The sequence below is a fragment of the Homalodisca vitripennis genome, unplaced genomic scaffold (genome assembly GCF_021130785.1).
Source record: "Homalodisca vitripennis isolate AUS2020 unplaced genomic scaffold, UT_GWSS_2.1 ScUCBcl_11018;HRSCAF=20129, whole genome shotgun sequence".
NCBI classification, from domain to species: Eukaryota; Metazoa; Arthropoda; class Insecta; order Hemiptera; family Cicadellidae; genus Homalodisca; species Homalodisca vitripennis.
In genome coordinates, this window is record NW_025787128.1 from 3,504 (window position 1) to 15,501 (window position 11,998).

The following is an 11,998-nucleotide window of genomic DNA, read 5'->3' on the forward strand; positions in this document are numbered from 1 at the left end:
GTAATTCTTCAAATACCCAAAATAGAATCTTTTAATCACTATTATGTATTATACATTTGGAATTTAATTTGAAATTGTTAGTATATATCTTAACAGAAGTCATATATGTTTAAAAGCTACAAAAGAATACCATCTCCTATTTAATAGCATAATAAATACTATTATGCCAAGGGAGAGACCCCAACTCAGAGCGCTGCACTCCATGAGGGTCTTGTTCCTCATTTCTAAGAGTAACCCCGTGTAGCTTGTAATTTGCAAGTAGAGTTGACAATTTTTTGATGTTACAGGCTGACATTTGGTCACTGGGTATCACAGCCATAGAACTGGCCAAGGGAGAACCCCCCAACTCGGAGCTGCACCCCATGAGGGTCTTGTTCCTCATCCCCAAGAATAATCCCCCCCAGCTCACCGGCAACTACACCAAGCAGTTCAAGGAGTTTGTGGAGGCATGTCTGAACAAGGACCCCGAGAATGTAAGTTCTGATACTGTACTTCAAATTGCGCCCATTTGTTTTTGGAAGTTGGTTACCCTAAAATAGTTAATGCCTGTCCTGTAATTGGGCTTATAAATAGATATAAGAGTTGCAAAGAAATAAATATAAGAGTGATATTAAACCAACAAAACACGTTAGTTAGCCAAGAGACTATGTTTATTCTTAGCATCTTTACTGTAATTTTGGTTTTAAAAACTACTATAAGTGTGAGGCTAACCATCTGTGTGGTATGTACAGCTGTTGCAAAAACTAATTTTAAACATTTTTTATTCTAGTTTTCTCCTAATTCGTCCTCACCAGAATTCAATGAAATTATTTTCAACTTTGTAAAATCCCCCCAAAAAGGTCCCATTTGGGTTTAGGGGTTCTTTTTGAAGAATTTTCTTATGTAAATGTAGGTTTTGTGATACATTAATTTGCACTAAAACTTTTGGCGCAAACAAAGTTAACTTTTTTTAACCATATTTATACTGTTAACAAAATGTTTTAAAATAGCAATTAAAATTAAGTACTCCTTACTAAATATGGAACATCACCAAATTGTTTTTCCAAGCATCTCAGTTTTTTTTTTTTTTAGATAAAAAATAATAATTATGTTCACAATGTGCTGAATTTAGGATGTATCACGTCAGTGAATTAGTTTTTGTTTACACATAATTACTGAAATATGTTTTAAAACATGTTTTCTTAAAATGGTATGAACCTATGAAACAAGTGTTTTTATGAGACAAAACAATGCAATATTTTCAACTAACTTAATGTTTTGAGGTGGTTTGAGTCTATTTAATTTTCAGAGGCCGACAGCTAAAGAATTGCTCAAGTTCCCGTTCATTAGGAAAGCGAAGAAGAACTCGTATCTAATCGACCTTATAGACAGGTACAAGAAGTGGAAGTCCCAGCGGAGTGAGGAGAGTGAGACGGGAATCCGAGAACTCTGACTCGTGAGTACAATACTGTTGTATTTTGTGAGATAAGTAACAAAAATGGTTTATTGAGCTAGTTATTACTCTACATGGTTTACTGGTATACATCTACTTAATTTAATATTGTCTCATTTGTTGGCTGAGTGTTAGTGAAGCCTTTCAGTCGAGTGGCTGGCAAAGTTTTCAAGCTTAATTTCTACACAGGCAATACTGAGTCCGATTATGGTACATGTCACTCCATAAGATGGCTGAGCGTTAGCGAATATTTTTACATTGGCCTACTGGGTAACCATGATGGCAACAAAAAAATAGCGGAATAAATAAATTTGTAAACAAACTGAGTACAGTCGTAAAAGATTTCAAAATGTGACTTTTATATATTTTGTAAAAACATAATAGAGTAGAAAGTCAATGTTAAAAGTTGAAGACAAGATTTCATTACACTATTGCATTGCAGTAATCATCCTACCTCACCGAAACTTTTTCTTATTTAAATATGCTGTTATGTACCCTAACTTAATGAAAAACAATGTGAATGTTAGTGTGAGTAAGAAATCTCATGAGATATTTCATCTGCAGACATTAGGTTTTGCTTGGAAAGTTCATTTCTACATAGACAAGAATGAGTGACAAGTGAGGTGAAAATTAATACATGTGTTACTGTACAAAACCGGCTATGGATTATGGGAAGGGATGGGTATGAATGGGAACACTTTAAAAAAAATCAGTACCATTTCAAACCTCTTGACTGCCATACCTTGTGTTAAACATTTCGGGAAGCTGTGAACTGAAAAAAACTAGATATCCTACAAATATTTGCTTTAATTAACCAAGGTTTTGCAAAATCTTTTCTCTGGTTTTAGATACTCAAATCAATGTAATTATTTCACAAAATGATTAAGAAATAACAACACATCCTAAACAAATAAAATCCACAGCCTGCAAATTTCCCAATCACAACAACATATGAGTTATTGCATTCATTGTAGATATTGAAGTTATACACTTGTGTCTACAAACTATTTAAATATGATTTCATAGTGGGAGTAAATCATATATTTGTGAATAAAATATAGATATTCAGAAAAATTTCAAAAACAATTGTTTAAGTTTATAAAATAAACGATTAATTGTAATCATCAAATCAATTTTTTAATTGGCAAAGTACGTACATACCTAAGAAAAGTCACTACTATCCATCGTATGTTATTGCCTGAGCATTAGTGAAGCCTGTTACTCAGGTGGCTGGTAATAAATTCCTCTTCTTCTGTCTCTCTGTGTGTCCGCAGGATATCTCGAGAACTATTTTAGACTTGAAATTTAGCATAAAGTTTACTTTTTATATAAAGCAAACATCAAGTGTTAATGATGGTGCATCTATCTGTATGGAATCTGCTTCCCTCCTAACTTTCTACAAGGTATCTCAAGAACGGATTGAGTTATGGACTTGAAATTTGATATACACTGCTATCTCTTAGAGGGTTGGTAAAGGTTCTCTTCTGTCTGTTTTTTACTGGATATCGCAAGACCAAATTGAACTATATGACGTTCAAAGTTTGTATCAAACTTAATTTCTATATATGCAACATAGTTTAGTGGTGAGTGAACGTTCATCCATGGTTATGTAAGCTATCATTCATGGATAAAATTTCTTTTATTCTGTTTGTTTGTCTGTATGGGAGTGGGTAAAATTTTTTCTTCTACCTGCTTGTCTGTTTCAACTCCGCAGGATCTCAAGTATGAAATGAGCTATTGATTTGAAATTTTTACACGAAACTTCATTGGTTTATTATGCAACATTTGTTCAGGAGTACTCCTATGTTATATTACAGATATTTTAAATGTTTTTATTAATCTGTACTAAAAGAAGAAAGTAATATGTAAATAAAACTGCAAATGACAATTGAAGTTGGAAATTAGAATTCTCTTATTCTTTTGGTATAATAGTTTAAAAACTGCTGATGCTATATCATAAATGTTGTTTGATTGTAACCACTTCGCGTTGCCTTATGAAGTAGTTACGTAAAATAATTATTAAAATAATATTGAAAGGCTTTATGATTATGTTAGATTTTATATAATCACATTTTATGTAATGTCTATTTTCCATTACTACATAGATACGGAATTGTATACATATAAAGGTTAAAAACAAGGTAAAGGAATTTATTAATTTTTATATTGGCTATACATTGGTGAACTAGATAGTTGCCCACCGAGCGAAGAGTTTGCACTTGGATAATGTCTCTGTGTTAGTGTCCGTCCTTGTTTAATTTATTACCCACTGTCTGCACAAAAGACAATAAATCAATGAATTTGCAATCGTCATGGCCTGTTGTCTTTTTCAATAGTCGAAGCGATCATGCTTGACCCTTTTCAGAGTTAGTCCCCGCATTTTGAACAGGCAGTTATGCTTGAAAGTTTTGTCCATGGCTGGTGGAATCACCTGGTGCAGGTAGAAATTTAACTATCTGCAGTGTTTCTGCTTCCTCCCCAATTTTCATTAAGCGTCCCTCTCTGCGCGATTGTGCATTCTCTAGGTTCTTGTACTTTGGTATGTATTCTCCACCCAGCTTCCCCTTTCAAAAGTGTGGTGTGTTCGAGCTTTTGGATTGGCCTTACTGCCACCCACTCTCATACCAATCTTTCTTGAAGTACGTCTCACGCACATCAACTCTGAAAATTCTAATTTAAGAATCATTATCTATAACTAAAAAATTTATAATGCCGATCCACTCGTAGTTAAACCATTGTTAAACAATCATTTTCCCAACGTCTGAACAGATATCCATATTAAAACAAATTTTTTACCACCAACATTAGTTTTTTATCCTATTTCCCAGCAAATTTTATTTGTTGCAAAATATTAAATTGTAGCAAAAATCTGAGTTTCGGGCTCTCCATTTTTAACCATATAGTGGTGCTCTTTCTTTTTATAAATTAATTTTATTAATAGCAATAGTGGTCAAACTATCTAGGCAATATACTATTGTTTACCCAGCTGTATGGAGCGATGAGTGGCTAAGCAAGCTTGACCAGATTGGATCATCGTCGAAGAAGAGAAAAAAAGTAGGCCATCGTGGAATGACATGACCGTTGAATGGGTCCCGCCATTGGAAGTTCCGAAGACCCATTGTCTCCTCGCGGAGGAAGATACCACTGTCGAAGAAGTGTTCCCAGTTAACGGCTCGGGTCCAACCCCACCCCAAGACAGGTTACCATTTCAGGAATACCTACTAACCTCCAACCACTACAGGAGTGGACAGGCAGAACGTAGCAGGAGTAGCGGAACAGTCTCGATAAGACGCCGTCTCTTCTAGAGTTAACTAGTTCGCCACTCATTGGCTTATGTGGTAGTTAGAGCTTCCTATGTGACCCGCATACCCATTGTGAGTGTTGAGATACGCTTCATAAGCCATCGAATCACCTGTTAGCCATACCCATACATCTAAAAAGTCTTGTAGATATCAGCAGATGTTTATACCAACATAGATAAATAAGAGTGTTTTCAATTTGTTCAAACCAATTGTTTGGCTTTAAAAACCGTTTATGAGAGTAAGATTTCTTCAAACGTTCTCTCAAGTATTTGAGCTAAAGAGTGGCAACGGGACTTATTGACATAATTTTAAAAGACCGAATTAAAACAAAATATTGAAAGCAATTCCCTGATTTTTATAAAAATTCATTTAAATCAAAGTTGTAAATGTTAAGATTCGAGGCCCCCCCATAGACAATAAAAAATTCAACCTGTTCAAAAGATACCCTAGTTTATACTGGTCCTTAGGTATAAATATTACAAGTACCTTTTTTATATTGATTGATTTATACTGCATGTATGGCAAAGAATTGTCAATTTACGTTATTAACATAAAACGGTTGTTATTATTGTATATTATTTGTTCATCTAAAAAAACTTATTCGTCCCAACTAATAATCTTATTTGAGGAAATTAAATTAATAAGTTTGAGATTGTGTTATGGCACACTTGTGGAGGTACCGCGTTTGTCCCGCTGCACCATCCGCCACCGACAACACACAGTGTCCCCGTAGAAGAGGGGCCAAGGAGCTCGGACACACCTCAGCTGGGAGAAGAAACAAGCTCGGATCCGCCTCGGATGCACGGGGAAGTTAATCCAAGATCTCACTCACGTTTCACTCTCCTGCCTGTCTCAGCTCATCATATCCGCTCATCTCTGAGGTAACGAAAAAGAGTCTTGAAATCACCAAATATTGTTTTGTAGCTTCGCTTATATGTTCGGGAATGTTCGGCTAATCGTGATGTCTACTGTTTGTGTTTTTATGGTAGAGGTCAATTGTGAAGAAAGGATATGCCCTTTTTAATTTCTTGGTAGGTTTAAAGCACCTTTTCTGGGAAGCAATTTCAAGTGTGTAACTTTTTAATCAACCTGATTTGTCAGGAACATTTCAAAATGTAAGTAAAACCAGAATATTCCAGAGAGACTTTTTTCAGGATCGTAGAGAAAAAAATTGAAAACATTGTCCAGGCAGTACCTATTGAATAAGCATTTGAAATCCATTGGTGATAAATTTAATGAATTTTGAAATCATCTGTTGCGACTTTTGTTCTAAGACAAAAAATTGATTGACTTTGTGGAAAAAATTAGAGTTTGTTGAAAAATCAGAATGAATTGAAATTGAAAAACAAAACAAACGACGTTTAAGTTAAGCTAAAAACTTAAAAGATGGGAAAAAGAAGTTCGAACAAAGATAAAAAATTCAGTTTGAGGAAGTTACAAGCCAGGTACTGGGCGAGAAATCAAGCAACATCCCAGATAGATGTGTGTGCCTGAGATTACCAGGTGAATAATGATTTTTGAACCTGGTAAAGTAATATGGCTAATTGCTATCGATGAATACTATAATTATGTGAATCATGACAGTCCATGGCGCGCATTCAGCAAGAACTGCCATCAAAAAATACACAAAAGCCTCAGCCCTTTAATTGTTGTTCAATTTTAGTAACCGGCTGCAGAATACGGGTACTAGTGTTCTAAAGAAAGCAAAACAGTGCCAAGTTAAAAAGGTAACAAGTATCTGTGTGAGGGGATGCACCAGAAACTATGGTGCTATGTTAAATGAGACATTGCTAACTCCATACTTCAAAAAAACTATTTCTATGAATGCAAGATTGGTAAATAAGGGCTGACATAAAAACTATCAGTAGGCCTATAGGATATCAAAACTCAAAAATATTCATTCGAGAAAGGACAGAGACTACGAATGCTAGTAAAAATAGCCAGAATACAGAGATCTTCGGAAGAAATTGTAGAAACGGTAAATTTGAGTATAAATTGTCCAAACAGCATGGAGCAGCACGAATCAAGTTTGGACAGCAGCAATTCTTGGAAACTGGAATTCTCTGTGTTATGGTGGGTTTTTCTCGTGAGGATTGACCAACAGGACAGATTCAAAGTCATGATTCTTGTGATTGGTTAATGGTAAACTTCCGTTAATAGTGGTAACATCAAGATAGCTGCATCATTATTATTTATAGTTTTAATCTCTTATTGCTTCAAAACCAACCTACCAAAGGTCGCTCTCAAGGGCAAGCCGATCTTTCATCACCTCATAGCGGCTAAAATTCTCTTATTGCTGCCCATGTTTGTATGTAAAATCAATATTCTTTTTCTCTACATATTGTTTTGTCTCCTTTGATAAGGATTCAGATATGTTTGTTTTATTTTTATATCTTTAAATATTTCTTTGCTGTTGAGAAGGCATTCATTTTATGTTTAAATTTTTTATGTCATTGTCTTTCTGATCTCAAATAATTCATTTCCGTTTTAAGCTTAGAAAGAAAAACTTGAATGTTTAATTTGGTAGTAACAGAATAATAATTTAAGTTATGGAAAAAAAACAATTGTTTGTATTCCTTGATTTGTATTGTGTCGTAGACAATGTTTCTTAAATGTACACATGTAGCTGTTAACTAAATAAGCACATATACAATTGGCAAGTAAGCTAATTATTTTCTGTAATATATTAATTTGTATGTAGTGGTATGAAATCAATCATTGGAGGTTAATCGATTACTGAGTGTTTTAATATAAATCCAATAAAAATAAAAATTAAATGTCTTAAACTGTTGTATACACTGATTATGGTTCCTTTTTGTTTTTGTTAATGTAAAAAATATGTTGTAAATTGTAAATAATCCGTCTAGTTCAAATCACTTTTAGAGAGGCATTAATTGATGGTAAATCAATTTTTATAAGTGAGAAAAAGGGTTTATTATTGTGGCAAACACGAAAAATATTAGGAGTGTAAACAAAAATTTTGATGGTCATTATTGCTTATTTACAAATTGGCTTGCAAGTGGTAAAAGCCTCGAAGCTAATTGTATTGTCTAGAGGCTTGGTTGAGTAAAGTGAGAAAAGAAGCTGTTTTATAATAATAGTTAATAGATTATCAAATATTATTCCATCTTGCAACCTCTGCTGTGACGTAAGGTAGTCGGTGTCAATTGTCTATATACATCAGTCTAGATATAACGGACCTCGTTCTGTGTGGATAATGTGATATACCTTGGTTGTGAGTTTTGGTTTTGGTCTCATGTCGTGTTAAAATAGATATTCTTCTTTATGTTCTTTGGGTTTTTATAATCGTTGGCATATATCATCTGGCAAGGGATGTCATTCATGGATTTGACGTGCTCGTCTATGCAAAAGTTCATTATATTGTGATCAATACTCATATGTTTAGGGTTGACTTTTAATATTAACGAATTAAGTTGAGAAAAATAAGCCCTTAGTGATCCGAATTTTTGGATTCCTCAATAGGCTGACGTCTTTGGGTTTCAACAACTTTGTATGACTTAGTATACGAGAGTTGCAGGGTATTTTCCTCCCTCCAGTGTATATGATCAGACATATGGGTTTAGTTTCCAAGGTTTATGAAGCTCACAAAGTATCTGGTGATTAATGAAACAAAGTGTAACCTGACGCACCCGAGATCAGGATGGCGTAGTCATAGTTAGGATTTTCACATCAACTTTTGGAATTGCAGAAAGAAGAGTTCATCTTTAAGCGGAGTGATTTCATTGGATTATAAAAGGAACCTTAGTGCATTGAATATTTTGAGAGAGTGATTGGTCGGCGCACCCCATATTTTGGGAGATCACGTGATTGTTAATTTGGCATTTTAATTTTGTTTTATGATCAAATTGTCTACTTTGGATTACGATACACAATAAATATACTAATAACTGCAGAAAAAACTAATGTTAAAGATTCTCAAAAAACATGTTAAAACCTTAATAGAGATGATGCTGTTGTGGATTATCTAAGGCATTTTTGCTATTAGTAGAATAAGTTACTATATAAATCAATTTAAAAAATATCCGCTGTACAAAAAAATAAGGGAAAATTTTGATAAATTTCAATATAAACTTATGCAACAACACTGGGTGAGACAAGGCTAAAAAAGATATTTACATAATAATAAGTTTCCACAGAATATCAGAAGAACCAAATTACAAAACAACTTGTGGCATCTAGTCAATGGTATTTATAAAAGGAAATTCATGCTACAGTAGTCAGTAAAATAACATTAACAGAACAATAATAAGTCTAATGACATGAATAAGTTTGTGAAATTGGCTAACTGTTTTTAAGCAAATTATTATTGTTAATAGTTCGCTTAATAACGCTTAGTTTGATTCATTTCAATATATTGAATATTCACTAAGAAAGATATTAAGCGACCTTTGTTTAACAAATTTTAAACCTTTTTATTAATCGAAAAGTTTCCTTATTTTTATTTCCCATTACAACTGACCTGAGGAAGCTAAAAATACGACAAATTAAGTCTCTCTCTGCGAGCCATGAGTAAAAAGTACTCGTGTAGAAATGTGAAATGTTGATCATCAAGGTCTACATAATTTAAAATGTCAGAAGAATTGTCTCCTGTACTCGTCTTAATTCTTACATATATTAATCAAAAGTATTAGTTCAGAGATGGCTTTTCGCGCGGATGTGCTTAAGAGTTCGCTCACAGTAAATATCCTAATAATTTAAAAAAGGAGACAGGCTTATTTCGCTAGAAAATTATCGTACCAACTTTCTTTACTCTCCAGTTTTTGTCAAAATTTATTAGGAAAAAGTTAGTTAAAGTTAGACTAACAATAAAGTTTTTAGAAATAAAAGTAAATTTTTTTCTGTAAAGTTCCAATTTGGTTTTAGAGAGGGACTACCAGTACAGAGCTTGGCTTTGCAGCATTTTTTGAGAGAAGATATATATTATGAATACGGTTTTGTAATAATATTTCTTGTAACAAAGTGGCTGGTTTATTTTTAGATGTAAGTAAAGCCTTTGATACCGTTTAATGCATCGGGCTTGCTGCTTGAAATGATAATTGGAATCTGCTGGTATTCAAAAGAGGTGTCCCCTTTTTGAATTGGTTTTAAGAACATTACCTAACTGGTTGCAGACAGCAATTCCGTCAAAATACAAACAGTAGCAGGCCAGCTGCTTGGACAAGTCTACACATTTTGGACGTCCCCCGCAGGGATCAGTTCCTTGGGCCTATTTTTGTTTTTAATCTTCTCTGTTAAATCGACTTTTTAACTCTGAAATTTCAATGGTAAAGGTGACAGCATTGTTGGCTGGATCCGACTATCAGCATTTTCCTATAGTGCGATCAGGAGCAGTTGATGAATTATATTCAAAGGATGCCAAGGATGACCTGAACAATAAAATATCTATATGAGTCTTGCTTGTAATAAAATTTATCACTGTGAATGTGATACAAAAACATTATATATGATCTTTTTTCTTTGTCGCCAATCCCGGCAACTTTGGCATGTGGGGGGGGGGGGGGGGGGGGGGGGGGGGGGGGGGGCAGCCTTAAGAATACACCCTCTTCAATAAATTTGTGCAGCAAGGATCTGTGTGATTGTGGCCGTAATTAATAAATGTAGTCAGATTGAACGTATGTCTGGGTTTGACTCTAGATGAAAACTATATACGTGTAAGGACCTCACTACTAGGGTTTCTCTGAACAAAGTCTCTACGTGTCCATGCACTTAGGCGCCTTTTTTTTCATTTTGAAATCAGTTGTCCTTCTCCTCCATCAAGTTTATGAGACTAGGCTTAATTTTTCATTGATTAATTTTCCTCAGGGCCTGGAAGTATGGATTGTCATTTGTGGTGGTAGTTCTCATGAACATATGTTTCAAATTTATCTAGTCATAATAAGTCCCTTACAGGAAAAAAATTTATAAGAATTGATAGTAAGAATTCTAATATTAAGAGAACATTCGTTTTCCCAAGCTTTTTGTTAGAAAATTTTTATTTACCCATTAAGATATTTTATATGTTTTTAAAGTTTTAGTAATTTTTTTTCATACTAAGTGGTAACAGTGGACTCCCGTTATTGACAACTCTTGGTTATTTCACCTAGAACCCTCAGCTAATCCTAAACAGTAAATTTGCGATTGCCTAAATCCAAACTGTTCTTTGTTTACAAAAATGTTTTTGTGGTTTTTAAGTTATAAAGTTTTTTCAATTTAATTCCAAGTGAAATTTAAAAATTAATAGATCTATATTATATTTTTTATAAAAGATCCTGAAGGTTTTTGTGTTACTTGAGTAGATAAGTGTTAAAGATATTTAGAAAATTTATCATTTAGTCTGTTCAGCCTAAAAATTATTTTGTATCTATATTATTATAAATTGCTAAATGTATCGTTTATTGATTATTGAAGTTGAGTTGGATTATTCTCTAATTTAATCGTTGTGTTTTAAATTTGATGGTTTAAGGGACAAAAGTAAATTTTAAATAATTTTTTTTGGGGGGGGGGGGGGGGGGGGGGGGGAGGGGGGGGGGGTAATATGTGGGTGGGGGGGGGGGGGGGGGGGGGGGGAATAAAAAGGGGGGGGGGGGGGGGGGGGGGGGGGGGGGGGAATTGTTTTGTGGTTTATTATTATTTGTTGTATTGTTTCATATTGTTATTATATGAACTCTAAATTAAATTAAGAAGCTGATGATGGTCTCCCACCCAAGTGCAGATATTAATGTATTTCTTTTTGGTTGGTATACTTTTTTTTCTCATGTAATCTGTATATTTGTTTAGTACTTATCTGATAAATTTACATGTAGGTTTAAAAATACTAAAAGAGGAAAAAATAAACGCATCTTAATATTATTTATTAATATTATATAGTATAATTTGCTATAGCTTATACTATATAAATTTTTTATTTTTTTTTTAATATATTATAATATATATTAGTAGCAAAATATACTACTAAAACTACTACCACTTTGTTCAAGTACAACTAATTGGTGGCCCTACAAAATCAAAATTAAAGGAATGACTTAAAAACTGACTTGCAGCAAAAGTGGACTAAAGGATCGTTGGTTGTGTTAGGACTTTTAACAACATCGATCGCTTGGAGGAACTTGTATTTGGCGTAATGTTCGAATTTCTCTTTAAAACGCAGCCAAATTCTTTGAATCAGAAGAATGATTTGTTACACTTACAAAAATAAAATTACATTGTCCTTTATGAGATAAAAAAGTCTGATTGCTTGTTTATTATTTGCCATTATCATTTGCCC

General features: G+C 33.7%; 1 protein-coding gene across 1 annotated transcript; it reads left to right on the plus strand.

Moving 5' to 3' along the window:
• The first annotated feature begins 251 nt into the window (after nucleotides 1-251).
• LOC124374893 (serine/threonine-protein kinase 24-like) lies at nucleotides 252-1,436 on the plus strand. Its single transcript, XM_046833035.1, has 2 exons — nucleotides 252-473; nucleotides 1,289-1,436. Exons 1-2 carry the CDS (start codon nucleotides 279-281, stop codon nucleotides 1,430-1,432), a joined length of 339 nt encoding a protein of 112 aa, XP_046688991.1. The 5' UTR covers nucleotides 252-278; the 3' UTR covers nucleotides 1,433-1,436.
• The last annotated feature ends 10,562 nt before the right edge of the window (nucleotides 1,437-11,998 follow it).

Excerpts from the sequence above, each read along its gene's own strand:
- LOC124374893 (XM_046833035.1), top strand. The coding sequence starts at position 279 with ATGTTACAGGCTGACATTTGGTCACTGGGTATCACAGCCATAGAACTG. Across the intron at positions 474-1,288 it reads TGAACAAGGACCCCGAGAAT|AGGCCGACAGCTAAAGAATT; the intron begins GTAAGTTCTGAT and ends TTTAATTTTCAG.